We start from the raw sequence: 27,119 nt of genomic DNA, 5'->3' as shown, positions 1-27,119 counted from the left end.
AGTCGGTAAGTGTCACTACTGCTATAAAGTTCTGCTTTGTCGTGACTGAGATGCGATTAATCTGATGCCGATAATGCTAATGCTAACGGCTATGCTAACTGGACGAGCCTGAAGGTTTAACTTCCTGTGACGTACAAATGAGCCCCAGGTTTTATTTTCTTATATCTATCTTATGCTTTTCCATGTAAATGTTTGTAAATGACTTCTCTATTATTTTTTACGCCTGCTACCACACAGTAAGTACTCATGATGGATGTAGCTTTGCTCTCTCCACCATGACATGCAGTTGTAATAATCATAATGATAATTTAACAAGGTGACCATCATGTAGTCTGATATTGCCACCAATTGGATATCGGCAGGGAGAATATTTTATTTCCATCATCGTATTTATTCACCTAACCAGAATGCAAACTTTTTATTTCTGACATCTTCACGTCATGTTTGTAAAACGGGAGCTGTGCAGCTGGATTAATACCTCCAGCTGCAGCCTCTGTGGATGTGGAGGTCTGACTCCTGGTGTGATGGATCTGAAAGATATGTTTTATTTTATCTACATGCAGTGAAGACACAGAGGTTAGGGAAAATCGTGCCTGTGCATAACTGTGTGAAATAAAATAAGTGGGTTTTTAAAATTCTATGTTAATATTTCGGTGTGTGAAAACCTGTTTTATTTAATCAGCTTTTTAAAAATAAAAGTATGCAAAGCACTTTGTGTTGCCTTTGGCATGAAAGGGCTTTATAAAGTTTGATTTAATCCATTTCTATTACAATATTTGATTACTCTTAAACTGCAGCTATTTACACCTACAATCTATTTATGTGATGATCTGATATTTTTATAACTTGTATTTGCAGATTTTAGTCCAGCACATCTCACGCCATGCGCAGCACCAGCGGTCTACTGATGTCTAAAAGTTGATGTTGGAGCAGACTGACCCTACAATGCAGGCAAAACAGGTCAATGTACATAATCCTGCTTACAAATGTTTCCTGCATTTTGTAATGAAAAAGCATTGAAGCAGACTGGTTCCATGCCAGGATGTTGGGTCAGACACGGAGGAGTTTGGACCTGCTTTATCCTTCTCAACACTCAAGGAAAATGAAAAAAGAAATTTTATTTTCTAAGCAGAGTAATAATATCTTGGCATGTGCAGCTTAACAAACAATTAGACCAACATAATAGATGGTAAGTGATGCTGGAATATATAAAACACGAGATATTAGTCAGCAGGAAGCCTGATCAATGATACAAGATATCTGACTTCATGTTATTTATCTGTACAGTAACACAGCAGCTCACATTAGTTGCTGCATCAACCAGAGATCTGTCATGTTGACATTACGACATTTTTCACACTCCTGGCTAAAACGGGAAATCTAAATAATCTAATTAATTTAGAAAAACACTTGACGGTAAATAAAACCTAGATAAAAAAGCGCAGCTCCGTGAAACTCCATGTGGTTAAAATGTGCGTGTGCTTATCTGGGTGCAGACCGGCCGGCAGCTGGACACTGACCGTACCGACCGGTTCAGTCAACATCTGTTTCATTTTTTACATTTGTAACCTTGTATTGTGTTAAAAAGTACATTTATTGTTTAAAAAACGGTCCAACATGGAATAAAACTTAGACGTATTAACATGAACGACATGCCTCGTTGTCAACATGCTATCTGAACAGGCAAGGCGAGCAGACATTAAAAGACATTTACCATTCAGAGAGAGTTTGTTGTAAACGTGCTCCTTCCACCATCTTGGTATCTTGTCTCTCAGGCTCAGAGTCCGGTTCAGACATCAATGCTGAATTCAGAAAGCTGCTGCTGTCGGGTTAGCTACTATTACTAGCCGCTAATGTTTTTAGCATGGAGACTGCTGGCCTCGCCCCCCTTCTGACTCCGGACTTCCAGCGACCAATCAGCGAGCACCTTATTAACATTATTTTAATCCATATCCAGGTTGGTGAAAATCTTGCGTGAATTCTCACGAGAAAATGTTTATTATGAATAAAGTGTCAGAAAAAGCACTTTTATCTGTTTTTTTTTTGTTTTGTTTAATAAGTTTTTAAACAGTTATTTAAAAACCATTAGAGGACAGTGGGCACATAAAAAGACAAGGTTATGACTCCTTTAAGGATTCCGGGTTAAATGGGTCTCAAATCCAGTCATACGCCGTGATGTCCGACTCAAACCGCTCTTTTAAGCTCTGAAGGTGTTCTAAAGCGCGCTCCCCGGCTGCCTCATGGCAGCTGATGCCAGCGGGAACATCTCCATGGAGCCCAAAGCCTTGTGCCACAGTTGAGGTCTGCCCATAAATCCCCAAATCTTGCCCGTCGATAATAAGATGTTCTCATTCCTGCCCTGAAGCTTGGCGTTTAGCTCTTTGAGATGCCCAAATATGTCTGCAAGGTACGCCAGCCCGGCGCACCACATCTCAGCTGCAAGTTTGTCCTGATGTGGAACAGCATGCTCACGTGAAACTTCCAAAAGCTCTTCCCAAAGCTCATAAAGACGAGTCAGGACTTTACCTCACGACAACCAATGCACCTCTGTGTGGACGATCAGGCTTTCGTAGTCGGCTACCATCTTGGCGCGCAGCTGGGAGAAGATGCAAGATTTCAGAGGCCTTGATTTGATGTAATTCACCATTTGCACGGCCTGATCCAGCACCTCTGTCAACTCTGGGGGCATGCTTTTGGCAACTAATGCTTCTCGATGCAAAATGCAGTGGTTTGTCACAATATGTGGGTTCTGTGGTGTCACTTTCGCAATAAATCCTGACTCTCCTTGTCATGCATGCTGCGCCATCTGTGCAAAGACTGACCCACATATTCCAGGTCAGAATGTTCTTCTTTAAATCGTCATTAGTTACCCTGAATATTCCTTCTCCCGTTGTATGCCTTTCCATTTCTTTACAGAAGAAAAAAAGTCTCTTTGACCGAGTCCCCATCAACATATCTGACGTTAGCCAGGAGTTGGGCAGCACCACTGATGTCAGTAGACTCGCCTATTTGGAGGGCAAATCTTCCGCACACCCGCCGTTTCTCCGCCAAATGTTGCTCAGTGTTTTCTGACATTTCGTCCATTCTTCTTTTGATTACATTGTCAGATGACAGCACTTTGGATAGCTTGTTTGTTGCATCTGGACCTAGCATGACACCTGTGATTATTTTGCAAGCGGGGAGAATGAGTGTCTCCGCTATTGTGTGAGGTTTCTTTTGCTTTGCGATAAGCTCTGCTAGCATGTAACTAGCCTCCACAGCCTTTTTAGAGACTTTCACGCAATCCAACAAACGGTCTTGCTGCCTTTGGTTCAGATCCCGTTCTCTTTCGAAGTAGACCAGGTTTCTCCCAACATGGGAGGGATGTTTCCATGTGCCTTTTCAACTTGTTTGGAATCATGTTAGCATTAGCTAACTTCTCCTGACAGAGGGCGCACTCGGACGGAGGGGCATTAACATCCCTAGTCCAACAGAAGCCATTAGACAGGTAACTGTCTTGGTACTGTCTGCTGACAGTCTTCTTTCTCTTTTCTTTCGGAGGACAGGCTTCTCTCACAAATCATTCGTATAATGTCATACGAAAAGTAACATACAGACATTCGTATGTTTCCAACATAATCCTGAGCAGGCGCTTTCATCACGTGACGTTTCAGTCGATGGTTCTGTCCCCACGAGGAGCATTAAACCCGTTGAAGTCTGAGTAAAATGCATCGTGTCTCGCTGATTATGACTGTAAAGCTTTTAAGCTCTTCGGTATCGGCTGCATTGCTAGATGTTTAAAATAAAACAAACTGTAAAGTTTTGTTTAACAGCACAGCTTGATATGAACGTATAAAGTACCCTACTGTCCGCACCACATGACCACTGCAGTCCAATCACAGCTGTCTTATGGGGCCAGTTTTCCAAATCTGGGAGAAAATAAGACCCTTTTCTCTCTCTTTATCTTAATTACATTTAATCAGTCGTATGGGATAATGATACATGAATATTTGTCTTTAAAAATAAATGTCCATACAAATGGAATAAATACTAGTTCGGCTGTCACTTACATTTGAAATATGAAGAAAAAGCGTCATAATACGAACCTATTTCCAATGAAATTGTGGAAGATTGACCAGGCCACATCCACTTAATGTTATAACTGTTTATATATCTCAAATAAGCCATCATATTTGGCTTTATCAATACATATCATTTATACGTTGGATACCCACTAGTTCGGCTTTATTCGGTATTGGATTCATGAAGCATATACGTGTTTTCCAAACCCTAGCTTAAGAGTGGGTGTGAAACTTAGAAAAACTACAATCATGGCGTTCATTTGCTGTGTGCAGGCGCACTGGTTGCTCTCCTTGCGCAAGCGCACTGATAGCTAGAAATACGTAGCAAATCCTACGTAACTTTGAGCATAGTTTTTCATAGATATAATACGAAGCAGTAATGAGAATACGTTGCGGAGGATTGTCACCCATCTCCGAGTCGGCACGGATGGTTTGCTCTGAACAAGAAAGTGCTCCATTTTTCCCTCTCATTTTGCTTTCAGGTTGAATGTTTCACTGTCATATAATTCCCATCTGCACATCTACGTGATCAGCCAAATAGTGATTTCTCTAAGATTTATTTTTCTTTTGCTATGTTATTTTTGATAGGTTGCCCCGATACTATTAATTAAATGCAAGCTAGGCAGTAATATGGTAGATTAAAAAACATTATTTTTCCATTATTATAATAATAATTGCAATGAATGGTTGTCACAATATCACAGGGCACACCTGCACTTGACCCACAGCCATAAACTGCATATAAAGAGATGGGCAGAGCCTCCGTGACGTCACCCGTAGGTTTCTGAAGAGCTGAATTGAAGCTCGGTGGGCGGTTCCTACCATCACCATCTTGGCAGGGGCATGCGTGTCGTCTCGCCTGGAAAATACAAATATGGGCAAAGAGGTGGGACTGAGAGGGGGGCTGTGAGCATCATGGTGGATGATTGACATCGAGCGAACTCTGAGCTTTCTGTAGCTAAGAGCTAACCAGCTAACGGAGGTAAGCGGGCTGAAGCTAAGTCATGTTGTTAACTGGCTAAAAACTGCGGTTGTTCTACGTTCTTCTGACTTGAAGCGGCAGATTGGGTACCTGTCAATCAAAAGGACACGCCCCTAAATATGTCGAATTTCAAGATTAAATTACTTTTAAAAGGGCGAGTTAGAAAAAAAATTCACTCCCCCCCACAGTTGTCATGAAGGTAAACCTGACCTTCATACTCTGACATGTTTATTTCTGCTGTAAACATGTTTATTTCTGCTGTAAACATGTTTATTTCTGCTGTGAACATGTTTATTTCTGCTGTGAAGTTGGTCTTTTTAACATGGGAGTCTATGGGGATTTGCTCTGTTTTGCAGTCCCTAGTGGATGAAGGGGGTACTGCAGTTTTATGCACTTCCATATAGGCTTCACTTTTTTACCGCCGGTGGCTACGTCCATCTATCATCGTCCCTGATATTTCCTTATTGCCTCTGAAGGCAGCATTTGGAGACCTTTTGGTTTATGCAAACGAGGAGAGCAGGAACGATTCTGGACCAGACCTAGAAGATACCAGGACCAGCAACGGGTCTGTACCAGACTTTCTCCATATGGAAATTAAATACACCAGTTAAACTTTAAACATGTTGCAGGTTGGAGGAGCTTATTTATCTGAACACGTTTCCTGTAGATTCCAGGGAAACATTTACAGAAATAACAGATTGGATTTATTTCTGCTTCTACATATCTCCATATCTGCATAGACAACAAGGTTGTATCCGTTACATATTCAAGAACACGAACAAAGTTCTGGCTTCTTGTGGAGGATGTAACAAGCTAAAGCAAGGGGTTCAGGAATGATTTGGTCACCATAATAAATTCTATTCTAGTAAAATAAAAAATATAGTGGAAAAATGTTGAAGTATTTCCATTTATATGCAAAAAGTTTATTACAAAGACAACTCCTCTCTCACACTAATTCTGTTTAAATACGAGCTTCCTATTAATGGTCATCACTCTGTTATTATATAAATTGGCGGGAAAAACGTTGTGTAAAAAACAGCTTATAACAAAATAATTTCTGGTACCTACCAATGATTCTAAATCTAATGTTTCACTCATTTGTTTTTTCATTGTAATTTTATGAATTTTATTTTCATTATTGATTTTTTTTCTTCCAAAAAATGTAAATAAATAAATAAAATTAGCCTTTTTTATATTGACATCTGATCTGTCTCGTATGTAGCTAACACTGATGTAGTCGCCCCCTAGTGGCAGGGACCACTCATTACAGTGTTTCGGACTTCTGGACCATGGCCTGAACATGGTCCAGTGATCCGGATCAGACAGAGAACAGATGAATCTTGATCATGCACTTTAGCTTCTTGGTGCTAAAACCAAAGGAAAGACTGAAGAGTTTTCATTATTTACATGTTATAAAGTTATTTTACTGGTCTGGCCTACAGGAGATCAGGCTGCTGAATGTGGAATCTGAACTAAGATGATCTGGAGCCTCTGGTCCTGAACAGGGACCATGCGATGGACCATAAAGGAGTTAAATGTGAAACCACCTGTTTCTGAACATGAAAATCACCCATTTCCTTCCTCTAGCTGTGATATAAATAAAAACACTAAACTCTGACCAGTACCCTAACAAACCTCATCTCTCAGCAGCACATGCAACTCTGTGTTCATACAACAAGCAGTAAAGCACAGAAATCACATCTTGGAGGTTTTTATGTCCTAACTTTCCTCCTCGTGTCTCTAACATCACGCACCACCCAGGCAGCATCCATCTGCGACTCTTTCCTCGAGTTGTTCTGACTTTATCCTGGAAAGAGCCGGAATGCAGCAGAAAGCTGCCATCTTTGTTTTCATTCACAACCCGAAGCTGCAACTTCTGCAACTGAATCATAGTTTCCTGATATTTTCAAAGAGTTTCCCTCCAGTCGGATAAAACCACCCCTGCAGACTTAAACATAAATAAAAACATTTCCAGGGTCATGTTTTAAGTCCCGACCGGTTAACTTGTTTATTAGCACGCAGACACAATGCGACTATAAACGTGCTAATTCATCACATAAAAGCTGAAAAGATGCGACTTTAAAGCTCTAAACTCTGCCTGAAAACACAACATTCAGCGCAGGAAACTCAGCCAGACATTCAGAAAGAGAAAACAGAATTTAAACATCACCGAAAGTTAAAGCGAAGTCTCAGCAGAAAAGTTGTAGCAGCAGTTTCAGCTGCAGCGGTGTTGCGTCCAGAAGGGTTGGTGCAGCAAGATGGTGTCTACTTCCGCTCACCGCGCCACCACGTGACCTGCGTCGCGCTTTCAGCCCCACTGACATTAATTTTATTTTTATTACGTAGACGCCTCATTGAGCGCTGGAGAGTGAACCAGCGTCGCCGCCATATTGGATGGGTCTCCGCTGTCGAGTTTTGCTGCAGCGTCAACGTAGTTTCCCCACAAAACTCTTTTGTGGAACAACGCGTATATATTACACACTATTTTAAAAAAAAAAAACCCCAACACTTTTCTACATAATTGGTTGATAAATGATATTAACACAGTGAATAATCTCCTGAATGCAGGTGAATTGTTAGAATTATTATATATATATATATATATATATATATATATATATATATATATATATATATATATATATATATATATAAAATGTAGTGTTACTTCTGAGTGCTATATTTTATTATTAAAACTACATAAAATGAAACATCCTGGGTCTAATGTCTTGCTGTTCTGTATACAGCAAAATTTGGATTGTCTTCATTAAATCTTACTCCAAGGTTTTTGGAAAGTTAGCAGCCATTGTGTACCAGGAAATTTCCCTCAGCAGTCTAAACCTATCGCAGCATAACTAAGGGATAGTTAGATAGCTAGTGATCCCTAACTATTGGACTTATCAAAATATTTTAACTTAAAAGCACGTTGTTTTTTAATGTTTTACAGTGATCTGTATCATAACAATATCTCTGCCCTTTGTAACAAACCAAACTGTGAGGAAAAACAGGTAAAAATCCGTGGAGTTCTTGTCGTGGTTGGTCCTACACCTTACAAATAAATGCATTGGAGGCGCATGGAGACCCATCCAAGATGGCGGCGCGATGAGACGTCAGCTCGTATGATACAATGCGGCGTCTATGTATATATGATGTCTATGCTTTCAGCCCCCTCATAACCGGAACTTCATCTTTTTTTTTTTAGTTTAGCTCCTTTTTTGCTTTTTAAAAATGATTTATTTAACTATTACAAATTGTACAACAAGTCAGGGTACAAACAGACAACAATAAACAAAGTGACACTATTAGTGGTAGATAGCTGTGTGAAACGGTACATTCTGATAAAAAACAAAGAACAAAAACAAGAGGCAAAGATAAAGTAATGAAAAACAGGATAGCACAACTTACAAGGCATATTAAAACAGCAAGGACAAGTATGATTTTTTTTAGCTTTTAGGTTCTTGTGGACCAGACATTGAAGCGATTTAAAGTAACAGGTGAAGCCATTCATAAACCCAGTAAATGATGGAATGCATTTTTTCCATTTACAGATATGACTATGATATTTACCCAGTATGATTATGAGATTAACAACATCTAAATTGCTTGTGTCCAGGTTATCCATAAAGTAAATAATATCCTTATGGGTAAACAAAGGGATTGTCACAATCAGCCCTGCTTCCTCCAGCATTGCTGCTTGCCACACCCCTAATCAAGTTTACTGCACTCACCTGCCACTGCCACTTGTTCATCATCCCCATCAGTTCAGCCTGCGTATATATGCAGCATCCACCATTCACTCACTGCCAGATAGCGATAGCTCTCATGCCTGACCTTCCAGCTCTCCTATTCGATTTGCCTGCCTGTTACCGACCTGATCTGCCCCAGACTACTGCTTCTTGTCTAGCCCTTGGAACCTGCTCCTCAGTGGTGACTGGATTTCTGTTCTGGAGGACCACCAACAGTGAGTTGTGGATTTTCTGTCTTCTTGAAGATCTTGCTGCCTGCCCTGTTGGCCTAGAGGAAGGTCATTCTGCCTGGCATGTTGGGAACCAGAGTTCAACCCCATTCATAAAAAATGTTGTGAATTGTTTTAGCCTTGGAAAAACAAAAGGTACAGGGATCTACTTCAAATGTAAATCTTTAAAACAGGAAAGTATTAACAGGGTATATTGCTGAAATTATTTTAAAATGAGTTTCTTTGATTTTTGGCAGGATTGGATGTGATTTAGACTGAAAATGCCCTTTTCCTTCAAGAGCCATCAATGTTATCTTTCGTGGAGCAAGAGTTTAAGTCTCCAAAAAGCTTTTGTTTAAAGGCCAAACTAATCAATTTATGATCACATTTTCTATCTAATAGGTTGACATCACCAATTATTATTGCAGGCAGAGGAGGAGGATTCAGGTGAAAAGGCAAAGCGCTCTCAAAGAAAGCGTAATAAAGGGGCCAGAATAGCTTTACAGAATTTGTCATGCTTCTTTTTTGAAATGCTAATGTTGTGTTTGGCCATAAAGTCATTTAAACATAATATGTGACCTTTTGAGTTGAGTATTTCATGGGCAAAAATATACCCTTTTTCACACCAGTCATATCTGAAAACAGATTTTCTGTTCATGGTGATAACCCTATTGTTCCATAATAAATATTTATGTGGGGAGACGTTTTGGGTAAACAGCGTTTTTGCATACTGTAAAACCTGTTTTGTGGAAGTTTGACAACTTCATAGCAATTTTGGACACCTCAAAATCACATCGAAGGAAGGGATTAATGCCACCAATCTGAAGAGTTTGTTTGGAATGTGGTACCATACTGAGACTGAGAGATGCACTCCTTCAGCCGCTTGATTCTAAGAGCTGCTATTACAGATTCCATGGCTCTCAATCCCCCATTTTCATAGTCCTGACCCGTTGAGATTTACGTAAATAGTGAGTTTTGTTTTTCCAAATGAATTTGAAAACAGAATTAGCTGATTTTATTACTCTAGATGACATTACAGAGAATGAGACTGATAAATGAGCCTTGAAATCCCTTCAGCTTTGGACAGAAGAATGCGGCCTGAAAGGGATAAATCTCGTGTGACCCAGTGATTTAACGATTTAAGGACAGATGACAGTCTAGTAGAAATATTCATGTTTCTACTAGACTGTTTCTTTCCAGTTCCTTGATATTCTGAGGCCGAGATGCTTGATCTCACTCTTTCCTGTGATGTTGTTAAGGCTGCTTATTGTGGACAGCCAGGATTTCACATTTTTGGAGGTTTAGGGTTAGACCGGAAGCTCTAGAAAAATCTTGATTTGATCAATTACTTTAGGAATCATATGTCTATTTTTTTAACAGTAGTGCTGTGTCATCAGTAAGAGGAGAGGGACAAATCTCACAGCTCGATGAAACTTCCACCAAGTTACTTGATATCAGCCAATAATCTAATCTAGAGCGCTTGAGATAATCTGTATTGTTACTCCAGGTATTTTGTAATTTGTCAGGGTTTTTTTTTTTTTAAGCCATATGTCAACAAGATCAAGGGATTTAGAGAAATTGGAGATGAGAGGGCTGAAATGATGGGTATTTAGCTGCGCTGGAAATCTATCCTGCCATTCGTCTGGGACCACATTAAAATCACCGGCTACTATGACCTTATCTGTAAAGAATCTAAACTTACAGCCATCAATAAATATATTGAAGTTGTGCATTTATCTCTTCTTATTTGGTTATTATAACCATAGATGTTTACCAGAATATAATTACAATCAATGAGTTCAACAACAACCATAAGCCAATGCCCTTAAGTGCCACACATGTGATCAAGAATCTTGCCTTCAAGCTGATTTAAAAAAAAAAAAAAAAAAAAAAAAAAAAAAAAAAAGCAACACCTGCTGAGTGTGCAGTTCCATGCGAAAAAAGTAAGTCACTGCTGCAGCCCCACTGGGATCTCCAAAGATTAACATCACTGCTAGTTGAGTGTGTCTCTTGAAAAATAAAACAATTGATTCTTGGTTGTTCTTACAGAAAATAAAAAGTGCTTTGTGCTGTTCTTTAAGCCTCTAACGTTTAAAGAAAATGTCATCAGTATCCTGAGTAAGTGTAACTAAATTAGTGCAGGTTTAGATTTAAAGATGACCTTCAGAAAGAAATTAGAACCACCAAACACTGAACAAAAAAAACATCCTCAGGTAGTAATAAACATAAAATAATATAGTATAAATATTTGAAAAACTATTACCTGAAGATTACATCTGACAATAGTTAAGATCTTAACTTCTAAACGAGTTACTCTGTTGCATAAAGACAAAAGTGAATCATATGAAACATGAGACGTTTATAATATCAATAAGAAACTATGATCAGGATGAAAAACTGAAAATCACTTTGTCACCCGTGGACCGTCGATGAATGCGCAGCCGTCACGAACGAAGGCTTTAAGTCCCTTCTTCCTCGCTTCCTCCACCTTCAGCCAAAGTCGAGCGTGTACTTCCCTGTCTTCCTTGCATAGATCTTCCCTAAAACAAATTTTTAAGTTGGTGCAAATGCTGGCGTTCTTGGACATTTTCCATACTTGATCACGAACAGTTCTCATCCTGAACTGTATGATGATCTGTCTGGGTCTTTCGGCTCTGGTCTTCTGGCCTAACCTGTGCACAGTATCCACCGTGTTTTGGAGTTGCTGGGTTGACAAGGGAATGACTTCTGCTAAAATCTTGATCTCTTCTTCTCTTGTATTTTCACCCTTTTTAAGGAACACTGTTAAGTCGTAGTGACCACTTACGCTTATATCTTGCGTGGTCCAAGCATCGTTCGTGAAGCTCACTGTTCTTTTTGGAGCACAGTTATTTGCGTCTTCAGTTTGTTCACATCTTCAATGATTCCTTTCAAGGCAGAAGTGAACCAACCGATCATCAACCAATTCTTTTATCTTAACAACGGCATCGGTGTTCTCCTTCAGTTGCCATTCAAAGGCTTGGCTGCAGTTGCCTTGGATATCAAATTTTTGAGAAAGGCTACGAATGACATTGAGGAGCATTATGTTGGCGACTTCATGTTCTGGTTCAGAGGTCTTGGATTTCTTTGATTTTGGGCTTTTGAGTGGGGTATATTGTCTATCCAGTAATAGGTTATTCTGCTGGTTCAGACAGTCGTCTTCAATAGCTTGTTGTTCCATCCATTCAGTATCCTCAGCGTCACAAGCTTGCTGTAAGACGGCTAGCAAGGAGCCATGGTCGACGTTAGCTCCTGCCATGATTGGCAAAGTTAAGAAAGGTAATTCTGCAAAAGTCAACAAACTTGCTGGTAGTGATTTAACGATTTTAAGGACAGATGACAGTCTAATAGAAATATTCATGTTTTCTCTTTCTTTCCAGTTCCTTGATATTCTAAGGCCGAGATGTTTGATCTCACTCTTTCCTGCGATGTTGTTAAGGCAAAAGTCAAGTAGAGGAAGAACAGATCTTGCACAAGAGTCTTCTTTCGTTTATTTCTTTAAGTCTTTTTGGTTTCAGAATACTTGTATATAAATTTATGAAGGTTTGTAACAGTCTTTTCCTAGAGCCTGCACAAAGTTCGTCAGCTCACTCCGGCACACTTCCAAGTATGCAGACTTCATAGGCAACAAAGTGTTCTATGTCGTCTGCATACAGCTGACTGGGCTCCTCCCAGTCCGCCCTTCGTTTGGCTCCAGATTAGCTTAAAACGAAGAATACAAGAGATGTATCCTAAGCGCCCTCTCCTATCCCAGAATTCATTGTGTTCCTGATAGAAAAGAATGAGCACCGGTGTAGGTACCACAACAGCCAGACTGTTTACTTATTTATTATGTATATTATTGAACCCTCGCAGGAGATGTAACTGCAAAACAATTCCCTCTCGAGTTCCTCTCTCTGCTCTTTTCTTTGACCAGTGAGACTCCGGTCGAGGGGTTTCTCTTTTAATATTTTTTATAACCAGTGAGAATCTGGATATGAGGTTCGAACTCTCTAGAACTATCCCTAAGACTAGTTCTTTGAATTCTTTTTAATATCCAATAAGAAACTGTTGCTGACGTTAGTTTCCCACCAGTTATTTTATATGATATTACCAGACCCTAATAAGAAACTGTTACTGAGGCTAATTTCTTACGAGTTATTTTCATAAAACCCTTCAGAGAATATTGCCGGAGCCTATCTCTTACTCGTTAGGGGGTGGGGGGGCAGACTCTCACCCTGACCCCCCAGGGATAGTCTCTCACACTGATCCCCTACAAAAAGGTCCCAACTATTAGCCTAACTAAACAGTTCTTTGTACCCTCCGAGCTTAGTCTAGTTTTTCGCTGCCAGGGGTCGGAAGGTTATAAGAACAGCATAATAGTTGAAGACCTTATGCCTCTGCTGGCGTCTGGGTAAAGGGGCTTACCTGAAGAGTTTGAGGACTCCTTCCTGCTTTCTTGTCCTTAAACTGGAAGAATGAAGAAGCTAACTTTTTGTTGGGAGGTTAAGGATATATCTTAACTCTTACCCCTTTTATTGAAGTTTTTCAGGTTATAACAATGAGATTAATACAAAGAATAATAAAGAAAATTCCCCTTTGGGTTTAACCCATACTAAATTTTGTTCAATTTATCTGTAAGGAAATATCTTCCTCATTCAGAGAAAAATGCTAAAATGTTATATTTCTTTATTCAGAATAGTGTCCATAGAGTCACAAACCCAGTGTAGGATATGTCTCAGATGAGAATATTTTTTTTGTTAGTCTATTCTTCCTTTTAAGGAAAAACTGTTTTCTCTTTTCAGAAAAAAATATTTATCCTCACGAAGGGCTAAAATTCCCAAAAGTTTTTTTTTTTCTTTTTTCCCTATATGCTATCTTCCTCTACAAGAGAGAATAATTTTCATTTTCAGAAAAAAATCTCCTTTTGGCAGGGCTGAATCCCAAAAGGGTTTCTTCTATAAAATTCTAAACTTCCTCTTCAAGAAAGACAATCCCTCTTTTTGAAGAATTCTGTTTCTTGGCAGGTCTAAATCTCAAAAAAAAATTTCATTTTTTTTTTCAATATTATTATATCTTCCTTTTCAGAAAAAAATGCTCTTTCTCTCCAGAAAGAACCACCTTTTCTGCAGGACTAAATCCCAAGAGTATTTTTTTGCTAAAATCCTATCTACCTTTTCAGAAAGACCACTCTTTCCGTCCGAAAAGAACTATCTTTCCTGCAGGGCTAAAATCTCCAAAGAGTTACGGATCCCACACAATAAGTTCTCCACGGTCGTTTCCAATTCGGTCCAATTTCTTCAAAGTGATGCGTTGGGGCCGCAGCAGAGCTGCAAAAGCCCCGTCTTCCGGCTGCAGCGAAGCTGCAAAGCCTTCTTCTTCGGTTCTTTGTCTAGTATTCTGATAATAAAAAATCTAAACTCCACCTTCTAGTAACATACATCCCGGTTATGAGAGATCCTGTAATATGATTTGATTTCACACAAAAAACTCCACCTTCCGGGGACGATACGTTTTTCAGATAGAGCGGAAGAGAGAGAGTCACACAAAGAAACTTTTTTTAATGAGCTAAGACATCTTCTGGACCGGGTGATGCAGAGTTGCCCAGCGACCAAGTTCCTGCGATAAGATAAGCGTCTTCCTTCCTCGCCTTCTTCAGGCCACAGCTGAGAAGTTAGGAGAGTTCCTGCCAGGTGTCCGACGTTACGAAATTCATAGTCTTTGTTCAGAACAATGGGAATCTGTTTCAGCCTGAGAGAGAGTCCCTGTTATGGTGTTAGGCATTTGAAACTTCATAAAACATGTCAAGTCTCGATGTAGCTTCTTATCTTAAAGTAAGAGTGCTGCAGAGGGGAGGGGTGGATAGGGATGAATTCTCACCTACTAACTCTTTAAACACACCGTCTATTATATTACTCTATAATCCTTTATATGGTAAATATACTTTCACAAAAATGACTACTACTAAAAACTAAAGATTTATAAAAGTTTACTACAGTTAATTAAACTATTGTATTACAAACAGCATATAACATCTCCATGTTATCCTCTCCACTCTGCCATCCAAGGTCATCTACTAAGGGAACTTTCTTTCGCCTCCTCCCACAGCTGCGTACAGGGCCTGTGTTGGAGAGAGGGAGGGGGGTCCCGCTCTCACCACTGCTCCACAATCTAAAAACATGAATTTATAAAGTTATAAAAGTTACTAAACAGGGTTATAATAAAACTAATCAACTACTGCGTTACAAACAAAATACATAGTATTAAAGCTTGTGATAATCATGTAAAAATATGTGAATCTGCAGTGAATATATGATTTCTGAGTAGCTTTTCTAGGATCAGAAGGTCAGAGGGGAAGCTCCTGACACAATCTCCTGGTCGGCCTTTCAACAATATACACATACATATTTGTGTCCAATAACCACTAATGAATTTCATTCCAGTCGTCCTCACATGTCTTCGTCCCCTTTCATTAAAGAAAAGGCTGAATTTATTCCAGTCACTCAGATAACTGGAGACTGGAACAAGGAACAATAATTAAACATGGGCTAAATTATAATCCAGTGATATAAGACACTGTTTTGTCATTTAATTCAGTTGAAGAAAAAAACACACAAATCACTCCAGGACAAATTAGAGCATTTTTCTGTTGAACAGTGGGACAAAATACCCGTCAACAGGTGCAGAAGTCTGACTGAGAGGAACAGAAAACACCTGACTGGAGTGGAAACAATGGATTTTAAAAAATATTAATTTAAAATATTTCTATTGAACCAGACTTAGAAAATAATTTCATGGTTTTCAAAAAAACTTTTATTGATTATGACTTTAGTCCGTTTCATCTTATTTCCCAGGCAGCTGTTTCCTCCTTCAATGGGAGGGTATGAACACATATGAGGACGACTGTATATGTGTCTAACAAGGATTATTTTCCACTGAAGTTAACGTCAGATTGACAGGATGAGCTGTCAGCCAGAGGAGAGCTTGTCTAAACCGCCTCATGTTGGTCAGTTACACACAAAGGAGAATTAAAATAAATCAGTTAAATTACTGGCACCATTTTCTGTCATTTAAAAACTATTTTTGTGTCTTTTTGTGGAAGAATGGGATCAATAAGTAGATAAACTTGGCATATGTAGTTGCTAGGCAACGGAGGACTGGAGCACTACGGGTAATTCTCGTCCACTAGAGAGGCCGTCTCATTTTACTGGCAGGAAGGCACTTCGGTGTGTGCAGACCATGTAGAACACTTCGTAGCATACGCAGTTTGCGCACTTGGAAGTGTTCAGACCCTGAATTGAGAACACCCGATGATGTCACGAAAACAGTGGAGATGTGGTGTGGACCCAATTGCAGAGATGAGGGAGGCCGGTATGCAGAACTCAGAACTATTTATTTTCCTCAGAGGAACCCAGGGAACTCAGAACAGACAAACTGAACTGAGGTACAAAATGATCCAGCAAACAATGAGTGAACATGAGTGGTATAAATACACAGGAAAAACCGAACGAGAAACAGGTGAAACAAATGAACTAAATGAACCCAGGTGAACCAAATCAATGAACAGGAAATCTAAGAAGCTAACCAAGAACCAAGACAGGAAAAACTACAAAATAAAACAGGAAGCCTAAAAACAAAGCACAGAAAAACCCAAATCATGACAGATGAGTGTTGTATGATGGTCAAATAAAACTTCTGAAGTGTTGTGTGCCTGCATCCATTTCAGTTCAGCTTTATTTATACAACGAAGATTCTCAAAGTTGACAATGTCGTCTCGAAGCACTTTTACTCAAATTTAATAGATGATTTTCGTAATTTATTTTTATGTCATTAGCGCATGTTTATAACAACCCAAGAATGTCAGAAAGCCTGGATGTCCATGTACATGTCCACAGAGTTGTATGGTGTGATTAGTTCCAAAAGGGGCACGCATGGGGATGGTGGACCTTTGGTCTGGTGGAAGAAGATCACATAGAAAACCCAGGAGGGTGTACCCTACACCAACACCTTGGGGGCTCCAAGACGTATCTGGGGAAGTCTGGGTTTCCCTGCTAAGGGTGTTGCCCCCACATGACCCCATCCCAGATAAGCGAAGGACAGTATTGGACAGTATTCGTAATATACCATTACAAAAATAAAGAAGTAGTCAGTGTTTGTGTAAACAAATGTCATAATCAGAATACGTTTTCTAGGATTCATGTAGAACGTCTGACTGGATCATGATCCAGTGGAAGAAATGATCCCCATGACACCAAAACTTGTGTTTAAAAGTGAAGAAATTTATTGTCATACAATCAGCTGGAGCTGAATGTTCATGTAAAGATAAACTGAACATATAAAGAACACCTAACAAACTAACAACTGAAGGCATCTATAATGAGTCCAAACTGTACAAAGAAACAAAAATGAACATTTCATTCTGGGTATCGTTGCGTGTCCACCATCTTAATAGAACACGTAGATGCTGTGATTTGCTCCGACATAAAACTGGTTATATTTAGCACTTGGAGTACACATCCATTCTAACAATAACATGACATAACAAACGCTGCGTTAGTTTCTAGCAGTTCTGAGCCATAAAATGTCCTGCAGACGGAGAAACCAGCATGCGCAGACAGTTTCAGGTAAGAGGAGAGAAGACAGGAACGGAGCTGGTAAATGATGTTTCAGGAACGTTTAGACATCAGGAACCGGAACAACGGATCACAGGATCATACATTTCTCCTTGTACTCCTTTTTCAGTTTATTTATTTCTTCTTCGTGCTTTTTCTTTATTGTCTCCATCTCCTCTTTCAGACTCTTTTCTTTGTGACTTGACAGGTTTTGGAACAGTTCACTTTCTTTCTTATAGATCTCTTCTGTCTTTTCCAGTTGTGCCTCATGTCTTTGCTTTGCTTCCTGTAGTTCCTCCATGTGTTTCTCCACCAGAGCTGTAAAATCTTTGGTGTATTTCAGTCTGAACTCGTTGAATTCTTCAGCGTGTTTTCTGGCATCGTCCTCATATTTCTTCTTCATGTCCTCCAGTTTTCTCTTATATCGTTCCTCCAGCTGTTTCCGCTCTTCCTCCTCTTGTTCTCGTCTCAGACGGTCTTCTTCTCTTCTTTGGTTTTCATATTTTGTTCTTTCCTGTTCGTATGATTCCTGAAGCTTTCGAAGTTTTTCCTGCTCCTCCTTTTGTCTCTGTTCTTCTTCTCGATATCGTTTATCCCGTGACTGTCTTTGGTCGTCTTCCCATTTCTCTCGCTGTTTTCTCATCTCTTCTCTGTTCTGCTCTAATGTTCCTCTCAGTTTTTCCTCCCACTCCTGACGTTCAGCTTCGTATTTCTGTTTCCTATCTCTGTCTTCTTCTTCTCTCTTCTCCTGTTCTCTCTTTCTCTCACAACGTTCATTTTCTATTCTTTCTTTCATTTCTTCCAGTAGTTTCTCTCTCTGTCTCCGCTCCTTCTTACTTTGTGTTCTCTCTTTTTCTAATCTTTTCATCAGGGTTTCCATTTCTTCCTCATGCTTTCTTTTAAGTTCCTCCTCCCTCCTCTTCCTTCTCCTTCAGGATCTTCTCCACTTCCTTCTGAATGGCGGCCTCGGCCTCTTGGAACATCTCGGTCGTGTAGCAGCTTCCAGCATTTTTCTCCTGCATTTTTCTGCACTTTGTCATCAGTTCTCTGACTTGAGAGCGATCAGTCTGATCGTTGTTGTTGAAGACCTGATAACGTCCTCCAACATCTGCTATCAGCTTCTTCACAAAGTCTTCAGACTCTTCTATGAAATTCTCAATTGTCCGCTTTTTAAGATCATCTCCTCTGGTAAATATGATGATGATGTAATCTTCAGAATTTTTACCAAAGTATTTCTTGATGATCTCCACCGAGTTTTGTTCTTCTTCAGTAAATCGACCGATCTGCAGGACCAGCAGGATCACATGAGGTCCAGGAGACAACATGCTGATGCAGTTCACCAGCTCCTCCTGAACAACTTTGTTGGACAGAGACGTGTCAAACAAGCCAGGAGTGTCGACAACAACAACAGGACGACCATCAAACTCTCCTGCTGCTTTCTTACAAAACTTCGTCACTGACTTTCCGCTGGCTTTAGATGTAAAATCTTCTTTACCTAAAATGGTGTTTCCAGTTGCGCTCTTCCCGCTGCCAGTCCGTCCAACCAGCACCATCCTGAGGCAATCATTGCTCTGATTTTTCTCCCCGGTTCCCATCTCATTCCTCTGTTTCACACCTTCCAGTTCAGTTTTTAGTCTTGTGACCATCTCCATCTGCGCCCTGGTGAATGTGTCCTTACTGAAACCTTCCGCTTTCTCAGCTCTGATCTTTTCTACTGATTGCAACACCTCCGTAACCTGCCACGGATCTTTGACGTTAAGAACGACAGATCTTCCTCCACAGCGCTGACGGAGCTCCTGGATGTCTCTGGACTCTCTGATGAAGTTATCAACATCTGGAGCTGCAGGATCCAACTCCACAGTGAGAAGAAGCATGAGGAAGTCATTGACTGGAGAGCTGAATGTGTTCTGGATGGTCTGTAACTCCATCTTGTCTTCATCAGTGATGGGACCCACAGGTAAGACCAAGATGAAGGCGTGGACCCCTTCAGGATCACAGAGGGAGACACACCTGAATGATTCCTCCATCACTGCCTCCAGAGGTTTTCCATTCAAGGCCGGCATCTCCACCAGGGAAAGCCAACGTCCACACACCTCCCCCTGATGTTTAACACACTCTGATGAGCTGGAGACTGAACGAGGCTCCGTCTGACCAAAGATGGCCTTGACAACTGAAGTCTTTCCTGCTCCTCTCCTCCCGAACACAACCAGGTTTAATGCTGGTTTCTTCTGCTTTTCCTGCAGGGAGAGTGTAATATGTTCACCTGCTGTTTCTTCAATCTTCTCCATCAGTGATTCACGATCATCTGCAGACATGTTGAAGCATCTTCCTCCACAGTCCTGAAGGAGCATGTTAACAGGAACTTTCATTTCCTCCTCATGCGTAATGATGACCATCGAATATTTAAAGACGTTTTCTCCAAACAAACTCAGGATGAACTTCAGTGATTTTCTGTCATTTTCAGTGAAATCTGAAGGCTTCACTAACAGCAGCATGACGTTTGGTCCAGGAGGACAGAGACTCTCATATTCCTTCACTTCTCTTCTTTTATCTTCCACAGGCAGATGGAACAGATCAGGAGTTTTTACTACAGTCACTGGTTTCCCTTTCCACTCGCCACAGCAGGACACACCGTGTCTGCCTGGAAACATTTTCTGGTGAAAACTTTGTCTTCCACTGATCAAGTTTCCAAGTTTGGTCTTCTTGTCCTCACTTTTTCCCAACAGCACAACTCTGAAGGAAGATACTGAAACACAGAGAAATGATTTTATGAAACAGTTATTGACACATTAAATCAATTAAATGTTTAATTTTACTCTTCCGGGACCTTTACATGCTAAATGATTTGCCTGTTTGAGGGTCTGAACATGCCCTCCAAACAGTCGGGCAAAATTGAGGGACAGCGTCATATTTTCACAGCCCTGCCAATGCATGTCATTAATCTTTATGAAAACTGATATGCCAGGATGAAGAAGAAATACTCTTGGAGCAACAACCTCAAACCAACAGGAAGTCAGCCATCTTGTATTAAAGTTGTAATTTTAGCATTTTACTGACATCACATCTGATCAAACTGGTCAGGATGCTCAGGAGACATGTGATTAAATTTATCAAACTTTCTCTCAGGACAAGGCATGTAGGAGGGGTGAGGACTCAAAGTTTGAGGTTTCCTCATGAAAAACAAAACAGTTCTACACTATTCTCTTCCAATTTATCAGACACTTTCATCCAAAGCGACTTCCATCCAAGAGTGAAAACAACACAAGGAACAAATCAAACATTAGAATTTCAAATGTCATACATGACATGATACTAGTCGCATCCTGAACACTTGTGTATGTCAATCAGTGGATTATAGATTAGCTCCGCCCCCTACAGATAGGACAGCATATACAGTTCCTTGACCTTTCGGATGCAACCAGGTCTACATTTGAGCAGAAAACATGCTATGAAGAAATCTGGTGAAAACTGTCACTGTACAATGTGGGGTGTGACCATGGTGGCATAGCAAACTTCCATATGACACTGTGGCATCATAACTCAATAAAATTCACTTAAATTTAATTCAATCCCCATCAAACTTAGTAATTAATAAGCCCTGCCCACCTACAACAGTAAGTGACCCATCGACATGAACTCCTTCACATGTAAAACCTTCCCATGATGCTGCAGAACAAAACTCCTTCACATAACCAATATTGTTCTGATGTCCTGAAACAGGAAGTTTCCGTAACTGACTCGTTGCATCGTTGATCTCCACCAAACACAGCAGATGGATGACATTAAAGGACAGAACTGCATCAAATTCATAGGGTTCACGTTTTGAAGAGGATTGGAGTAGACGCAGTTTTGAAGGGCTTAGATAACTTTTTCATCTTTAAAACTCCTTGCCCATTCAAATCCATCATGAAAGTCTGATAGAAAGAGACAGATTTAATAATCCCTCATGCCAACATCAAAATGGATAGTAAAGGTACAAAAACCACCAAAAATTACTCTCTACTCTCTTACAATGGAAGCCATTTTTGGCCTACTTCAAGAACACCGTGGAGTGCTGGCTACTGACTTTAAAGCTTCCCTTAGCTCACAGGAAGCAAAGTTCAACCAGATTCAAGCCATTGCTCCAGATCATGGTCAATGTCTTCCAACTGTTGAACTGGTGTCTGATAACCTGAGTCAGTGGATTAGCGACTTGGAAAATGGGTGTTCTGACTTAAAGGAGACCAATAGCAAGCTAACGGCTAAAGTCTGGAGGGACGGCTTTGATGGCAGAACCTGTGACAGAAGCCAGCGAGACTGGCCATCCTTCTGAGTTTATCACCACTGTAATGATCTTGGCCTTCCAGGATTAAAAGACATTCCAACTGTATTAAACAATAGTTCCCATCTCTCTCTCTCTGCAGTAAGACTGGTTCACACAGGATGAGAAGGGTGACCATTTGACCCAAAGGAGGACGACACTCAGAGATTTACACTCTCCCTCCTCTCTACAAAATGCAGCTGCATCAACAAAGGGAGATTTTCTAAGTGGAACATCTAACGCAATTTATAATTGCAGGTTGGGGGGATGCCGAGAGTTGCATCTGACCAAACGCTGGTTTTTGTCAAAAATGACACCTTTCATCAAAGTACCAGACTTCATGGCGCCAGAACGCCTCCTCCCCTGACTGAGGGGGAACTGGAAAAGAGCTTCAAACTTCTTCCCCAATTAAAGGAAACTTTAGATGTTTAACTTCATTGATCTTATTTTACAAGTTTGTCTCACCAATTTAACTTAGTCTAAATGACTTTGGTTAATTGTTTTTGATTGAATTTCTTCTTTTTCATTATTTTATCTTGATACGTGATTTAATTCTTTGAACTGATCACACACCAATAATAATCATGAACACTATTAAATAATCTTGATGATGTTTTCCAAGCAGCCTGACTTCCTCAGCTTCTCTTTCTTTTTAGCTTCTCCCTTTTTGTTCACTCCTCTTTTTCAGTTTTTCTTTTAGTTCTTTGTCTGCTTCCCTCTGTTTTCGCGCTCCCTATTTTTCTTTCTTTCTTAGTTTTTATTTTGTTATAAGCCTTTTACCTCTCCGTTCTTCCAAACGGGAGAAAGTACAACAAGTGTTTATTTGTAACCAGTCATTTTTCCCGAGATCAGTAATTAACTAGAACCATAGCTCCAACTTTTTCCACTGCGTCTTTACACGTAAAATCTGGAACTATCTATTTTTGGGACAATCTGGTAAATCATTACGCCGCTCTGGAACTCCGCTGAGCGGTCCCAGAAGCCCAGAGTAGCTTCATAGACCTACTCTTCCTGACGTTCCAAGGATCCAGTTCCCTGGAAACGTGCCGAATAGGGAACCAACCACCCGCTTCGACCCCAAACTCCGGAGATCCGCGTCCAAGTAGGATCTGATAGCACTCATGCAGACATATCCATTATACCATTCCATTGATAACCTCTGTTTAACTGTTTGGTTTCTCCTACTGTGTTTATCATTATTGTCCATAAATATGTAATCAATTCATCCGTTCTTGTCATAATTTCTAAATGCACAATTTCTGGTTTGCTTGTTCTTAGAATTTACTCCTTTAAATTGAGACTGTGTCTATTGAATTGAGTTTATTTCAGGTTGTCTCATCCTCCTGAATCTTAGGTTAATTAAAAATGATGAGTGGTGCTCCGAGGTAATTCGATAATAAATTAATAATTAGTAGAGGCATATTTATGCTACACCACGCTTTTACATGATGTCTTTGGCTCCGGGGTGTTTCCATCACCGCCGGAAATGCTCCTGTTTCCTCCCTCTCCTCCCACTTTGGCCTTTGACTTTGTCCTGTCTGACTCTGAGCCTCTTTTTACATCCCTTTACTTCCACTCAAATTTACATCATGGATTTGATCGGCTGGTCTCTCAACGCAATTGATCAAATTTTCTCAACCCAAAGATCGGGCAGAAGGGCATGTCCAGGGGGAACGCTTCTGGCTGGACACGTTCAGGACTCATGGGCCAGGTGGAGACCGATGTGTCTGGCAGTTCTGTCCTCCGAGGACGTCGAGGACGTTTACATCTTTGGATTATTGGTGATCGGGATTCTGCTGATTGGCTCTGGTGGAGTTCTGATCTACCTGAAGACCCGTGAGATTCTGGCAACAACTGGCAGGCTGCCTAAATTCTGCAACAGTATGGCCCGAGCTTGCAGCGCACAGACTCTTGCGCTGACCAGACTCGACCGTAAGCAGGATACCAGTCTGGTCCATACTGGTCGTTTGGCTGAGGTCCCGGAGCTGGTCCGCAGAATCAGCAACAACATGGAGAAGATGTCTGCTAGAATCGGTGGAAATTGACCCCCGATTCGGCTGTCTGGAGCTGCCTGCCTGAGATCAGCTATGGACTCAATGCCGAGGGCAAATTGTTTTACTTGTCTGGAACCCAAACAACAATCATATCTGGATTCGGCTCTGGATGCCATTTTGCCTAATGTATCTCTGTTCTTATCTTGTAAGGCAGCGTTGGTGGCTAACTAGCTGCATGGCCTAAGCTTAAGCTTGGTTCTGTATTACTCTTTTGTCCTTAATGTTACATGTCTGCATGTCTGACCTTGGACGAGCTGGCTTGAACTCTGAATTTCCCCTTGGGGATGAATAAAGTATCTTTGATTTGATTGATCTTCGGCCGAGACTTCAATTGATGCTTTGACATTGTGCTGGATCGGTCCTCTTCTAAACCTGGCATCAGGAACAAATCAGCCTCCATGATTCAGTCCTTTTTTATCTGATTATGGGATCTCAGATCTGTGGTGCTGTCTCTATCCACAGCAAACGGAATACTCATGTTCACCCCATCTCCATCTCCATCTTCATCTTCTGCCGCTTACTCGGGGTCGGCTTCCGGTGGCAGCCGAAGGAGGGAAACCCAGACTTCCCTCTCCCCAGCCACATTTGCCAACTCTTGGGGGATCCCAAGTCGTTCCCAGGCCAGCCGAGAGATATAATCCCTCCAGCGTGTCCTGGGTCTTCCCCGGGGTCTCCTCCCAGAGGGACGTGCCTGGAACACCTCACCAGGGAGGTCCAGGAGGCATCCTGACCAGATGCCCGAGCCACCTCAACTGGTTCCTTTCGATGCGGAGGAGCAACGGCTCTACTCTGAGCCCCTCCCGGATGACCGAGCTCCTCACCCTACTCATTTCAGCCGCCTGTATACGAGATCTCGTTCTTTCAGTCACGACCCACAGCTCATGACCATAGGTGAGGGTAGGAACATAGATCGACTGGTAAATGGAGAGCTTCGCCTTCTGGCTCAGCTCCTTCTTCACCATGACAGACCTGTAGAGTCCACATTACTGCAGACGCCGCACCGATCCGTCTGTCGATCTCGCGCTCCATCCTTCAACAAGACCCCGAGATATTTAAACTCCTCCACTAGAGGCAGGACCTGACTCCCGACCCGGAGAGGGCAATCCACCCTATTCCGGCTGAGGACCATGGTCTCAGATTTGGAGGTGCTGATTCTCATCCCAGCCGAATCACACTCGGCCGCAAATCTCTCAAGTGAAGGCTGGAGATCACGACCAGATGAAGCCAAAAGGACCACGTCATCTGCAAAAAGCAGGGACCCAATCCTGAGGCCACCAAGCCGAATCCCCTCAACACCTCGAGTCCAACCCTCATCGGAAACAAGTCCGACTTGCTACTGGCAATGCTCTGACACCTATCGTACAGGGACCGGATAGCTCGTACAAGGGGTCCCGGTACCCCATATTCCCGGAGTACCCCCCACGGGAGCCCCCGGGTGACGTGGTCGAATGCCTTCTCCAGGTCCACAAAGCACATGTAGACTGGTTGGGCAAACTCCCATGCCCCCTCCAGGACCCCAAAGAGGCTATCGAGATGGTCCACTTTCCACGACCAGGACGAAAACCACACTGCTCCTCCTCAATTCAAGATTCGACTATCCGGCGGACCCTCCTCTCCAGGACCCCTGAATAGACCTTACCAGGAAGGCTGAGGAGTGTGATTCCCCTGTAATTGGAACACACCCTCTGGTTCCCCTTCTTAAAAAGGGGGACTACCACCCCAGTCTGCCAGTCCAGAGGCACTGTCCCCGATGTCCATGTGATGCTGCAGAGGCGCGTGTCAGCCAGGACATTCCCACAGCATCCAGAGCCTTCAGGAACTCCGGGCGGATCTCATCCACCCCCGGGGCCTTGCTGGCATGGAGCTTTTTAATCACCTCAGCAACTTCAGCCCCAGATAGGAGAGTTCATTCCTGAGCTTACTTATCAGGAAGAGTTGTTGGTAGGATTGAGGAGGTCTTCTCAGTATTCCCTTCACCAACCCACAACGTCCCGAGTTGAGCTACCCATCTCCACTGTACACAGTGTTGATGGAGCACTGCTTCCCGCTCCTGAGGTTGGACCTGAATTGCCTTGAAGTAATCTGGAAGTCTTTCTCCATGACCTCGCCGAACTCCTCCCATGCCCGAGTTTTTGCCTTGGCGACAGCCGAAGCCGCATGCCGCATAGCCTGTCGGTACCCATCAGCTGCCTCCAGAGTCCCAAAGGCCAAGAAGGCCCGATAGGACTCCTCCTTCAGCTTGACGGCATCCCTCACTGCTGGTGTCCACCAATGAGTTCTGGGGTTACCGCCATGACAGGCACCAACGACCTTAAGGCCCCAGCTTGGGCTGGCTGCCTCAACAATAGAGGCACGGAACACAGTCCATTTGGACTCAATGTCCTCCGTCTCACTCAGGACACGTTTGAAGCTCTGCTGAAGGTGGGAGTTGAAGCTCGCTCTGATGGGGCACACATTCCCAGCAGACCACGTTTGGGCTTGCCAGATCTGACCGGCTTCCTCCCCCACCCTCTGAGCCAACTCACCACCAGGTGGTGATCAGTTCACAGCTCCGCCCCCCTCTTCACCTGAGTGTCCAAGACATGTGGCCGCAAGTCAGATGATACAAATACAAAATCGATCATCAAACTGCGGCCCAGGGATCCTGATGCCAGGTGTACATATGGACACTGTTATGTTGGAACATGGTGTTCGTTATAGACAGTCCATGACGAGCACAGAAGTCCAATAACAAAACACCATTTGGGTTCAGAGGGGGGGGGCATGCCTCCCAATCACTCCCCTCCAGGTCTCACTGTCATTGCCCACGTGAGCATTGAAGTCCCCTAGCAGAACAATGGAGTCCCCAGAAGGAGCACCCTCCAGCACTCCCTCCAAGGACTCCAGAAAGGGTGGGTACTCTGAACTGCTGTTCAGTGCATAAGCACAGACAACAGTCAGGACCCGTCCCCCCACCCGGAGGCGGAGGGAAACTACCCTTTCATCCACCGGGGTAAACCCCAATGTACAGGTACCAAGCCGGGGGCTGATGAGAATGCCCACACCCACTCAGCGCCTCTCACCATGAGCAACTCCAGAGTGGAAGACGTTCCAGCCCCTCTCAAGCGTACTGGTTCCAGAGCCCAAGCCATACGTCGAGGTGAGTCCAACTATATCTA

General features: G+C 42.0%; 2 protein-coding genes across 2 annotated transcripts in view; both read right to left on the bottom strand.

The window, feature by feature from the left end:
• Positions 1 to 7,292, bottom strand: part of LOC306764759 (histone-lysine N-methyltransferase EHMT1-like) — a 46,543-nt gene extending 39,251 nt beyond the window's left edge. Inside the window, exon 1 of the mRNA XM_079251995.1 lies at positions 7,214 to 7,292. The gene's annotated coding sequence lies outside the window, so the exon portion shown is untranslated. The remainder of the gene's footprint in view (positions 1 to 7,213) is intronic.
• Positions 7,293 to 17,698: 10,406 nt separating this feature from the next.
• On the bottom strand, positions 17,699 to 20,293 carry LOC306764134 (GTPase IMAP family member 8-like; the record flags this gene model as incomplete). The annotated part of the gene is made up of 2 exons (XM_079251175.1): positions 18,521 to 20,293; positions 17,699 to 18,489 (listed from the first exon to the last, which is right to left on the bottom strand). Exons 1-2 carry the CDS (start codon positions 20,256 to 20,258, stop codon positions 17,699 to 17,701), a joined length of 2,529 nt encoding a protein of 842 aa, XP_079107301.1. The 5' UTR covers positions 20,259 to 20,293.
• Positions 20,294 to 27,119: the final 6,826 nt, after the last annotated feature.

The sequence above is a fragment of the Telmatherina bonti genome (assembly GCF_933228915.1).
Source record: "Telmatherina bonti genome assembly, chromosome: 13".
Lineage (NCBI taxonomy): Eukaryota > Metazoa > Chordata > Actinopteri > Atheriniformes > Telmatherinidae > Telmatherina > Telmatherina bonti.
Note: the sequence above shows the minus strand (reverse complement) of the source record. Positions and strands in the feature narration are given on the sequence as shown.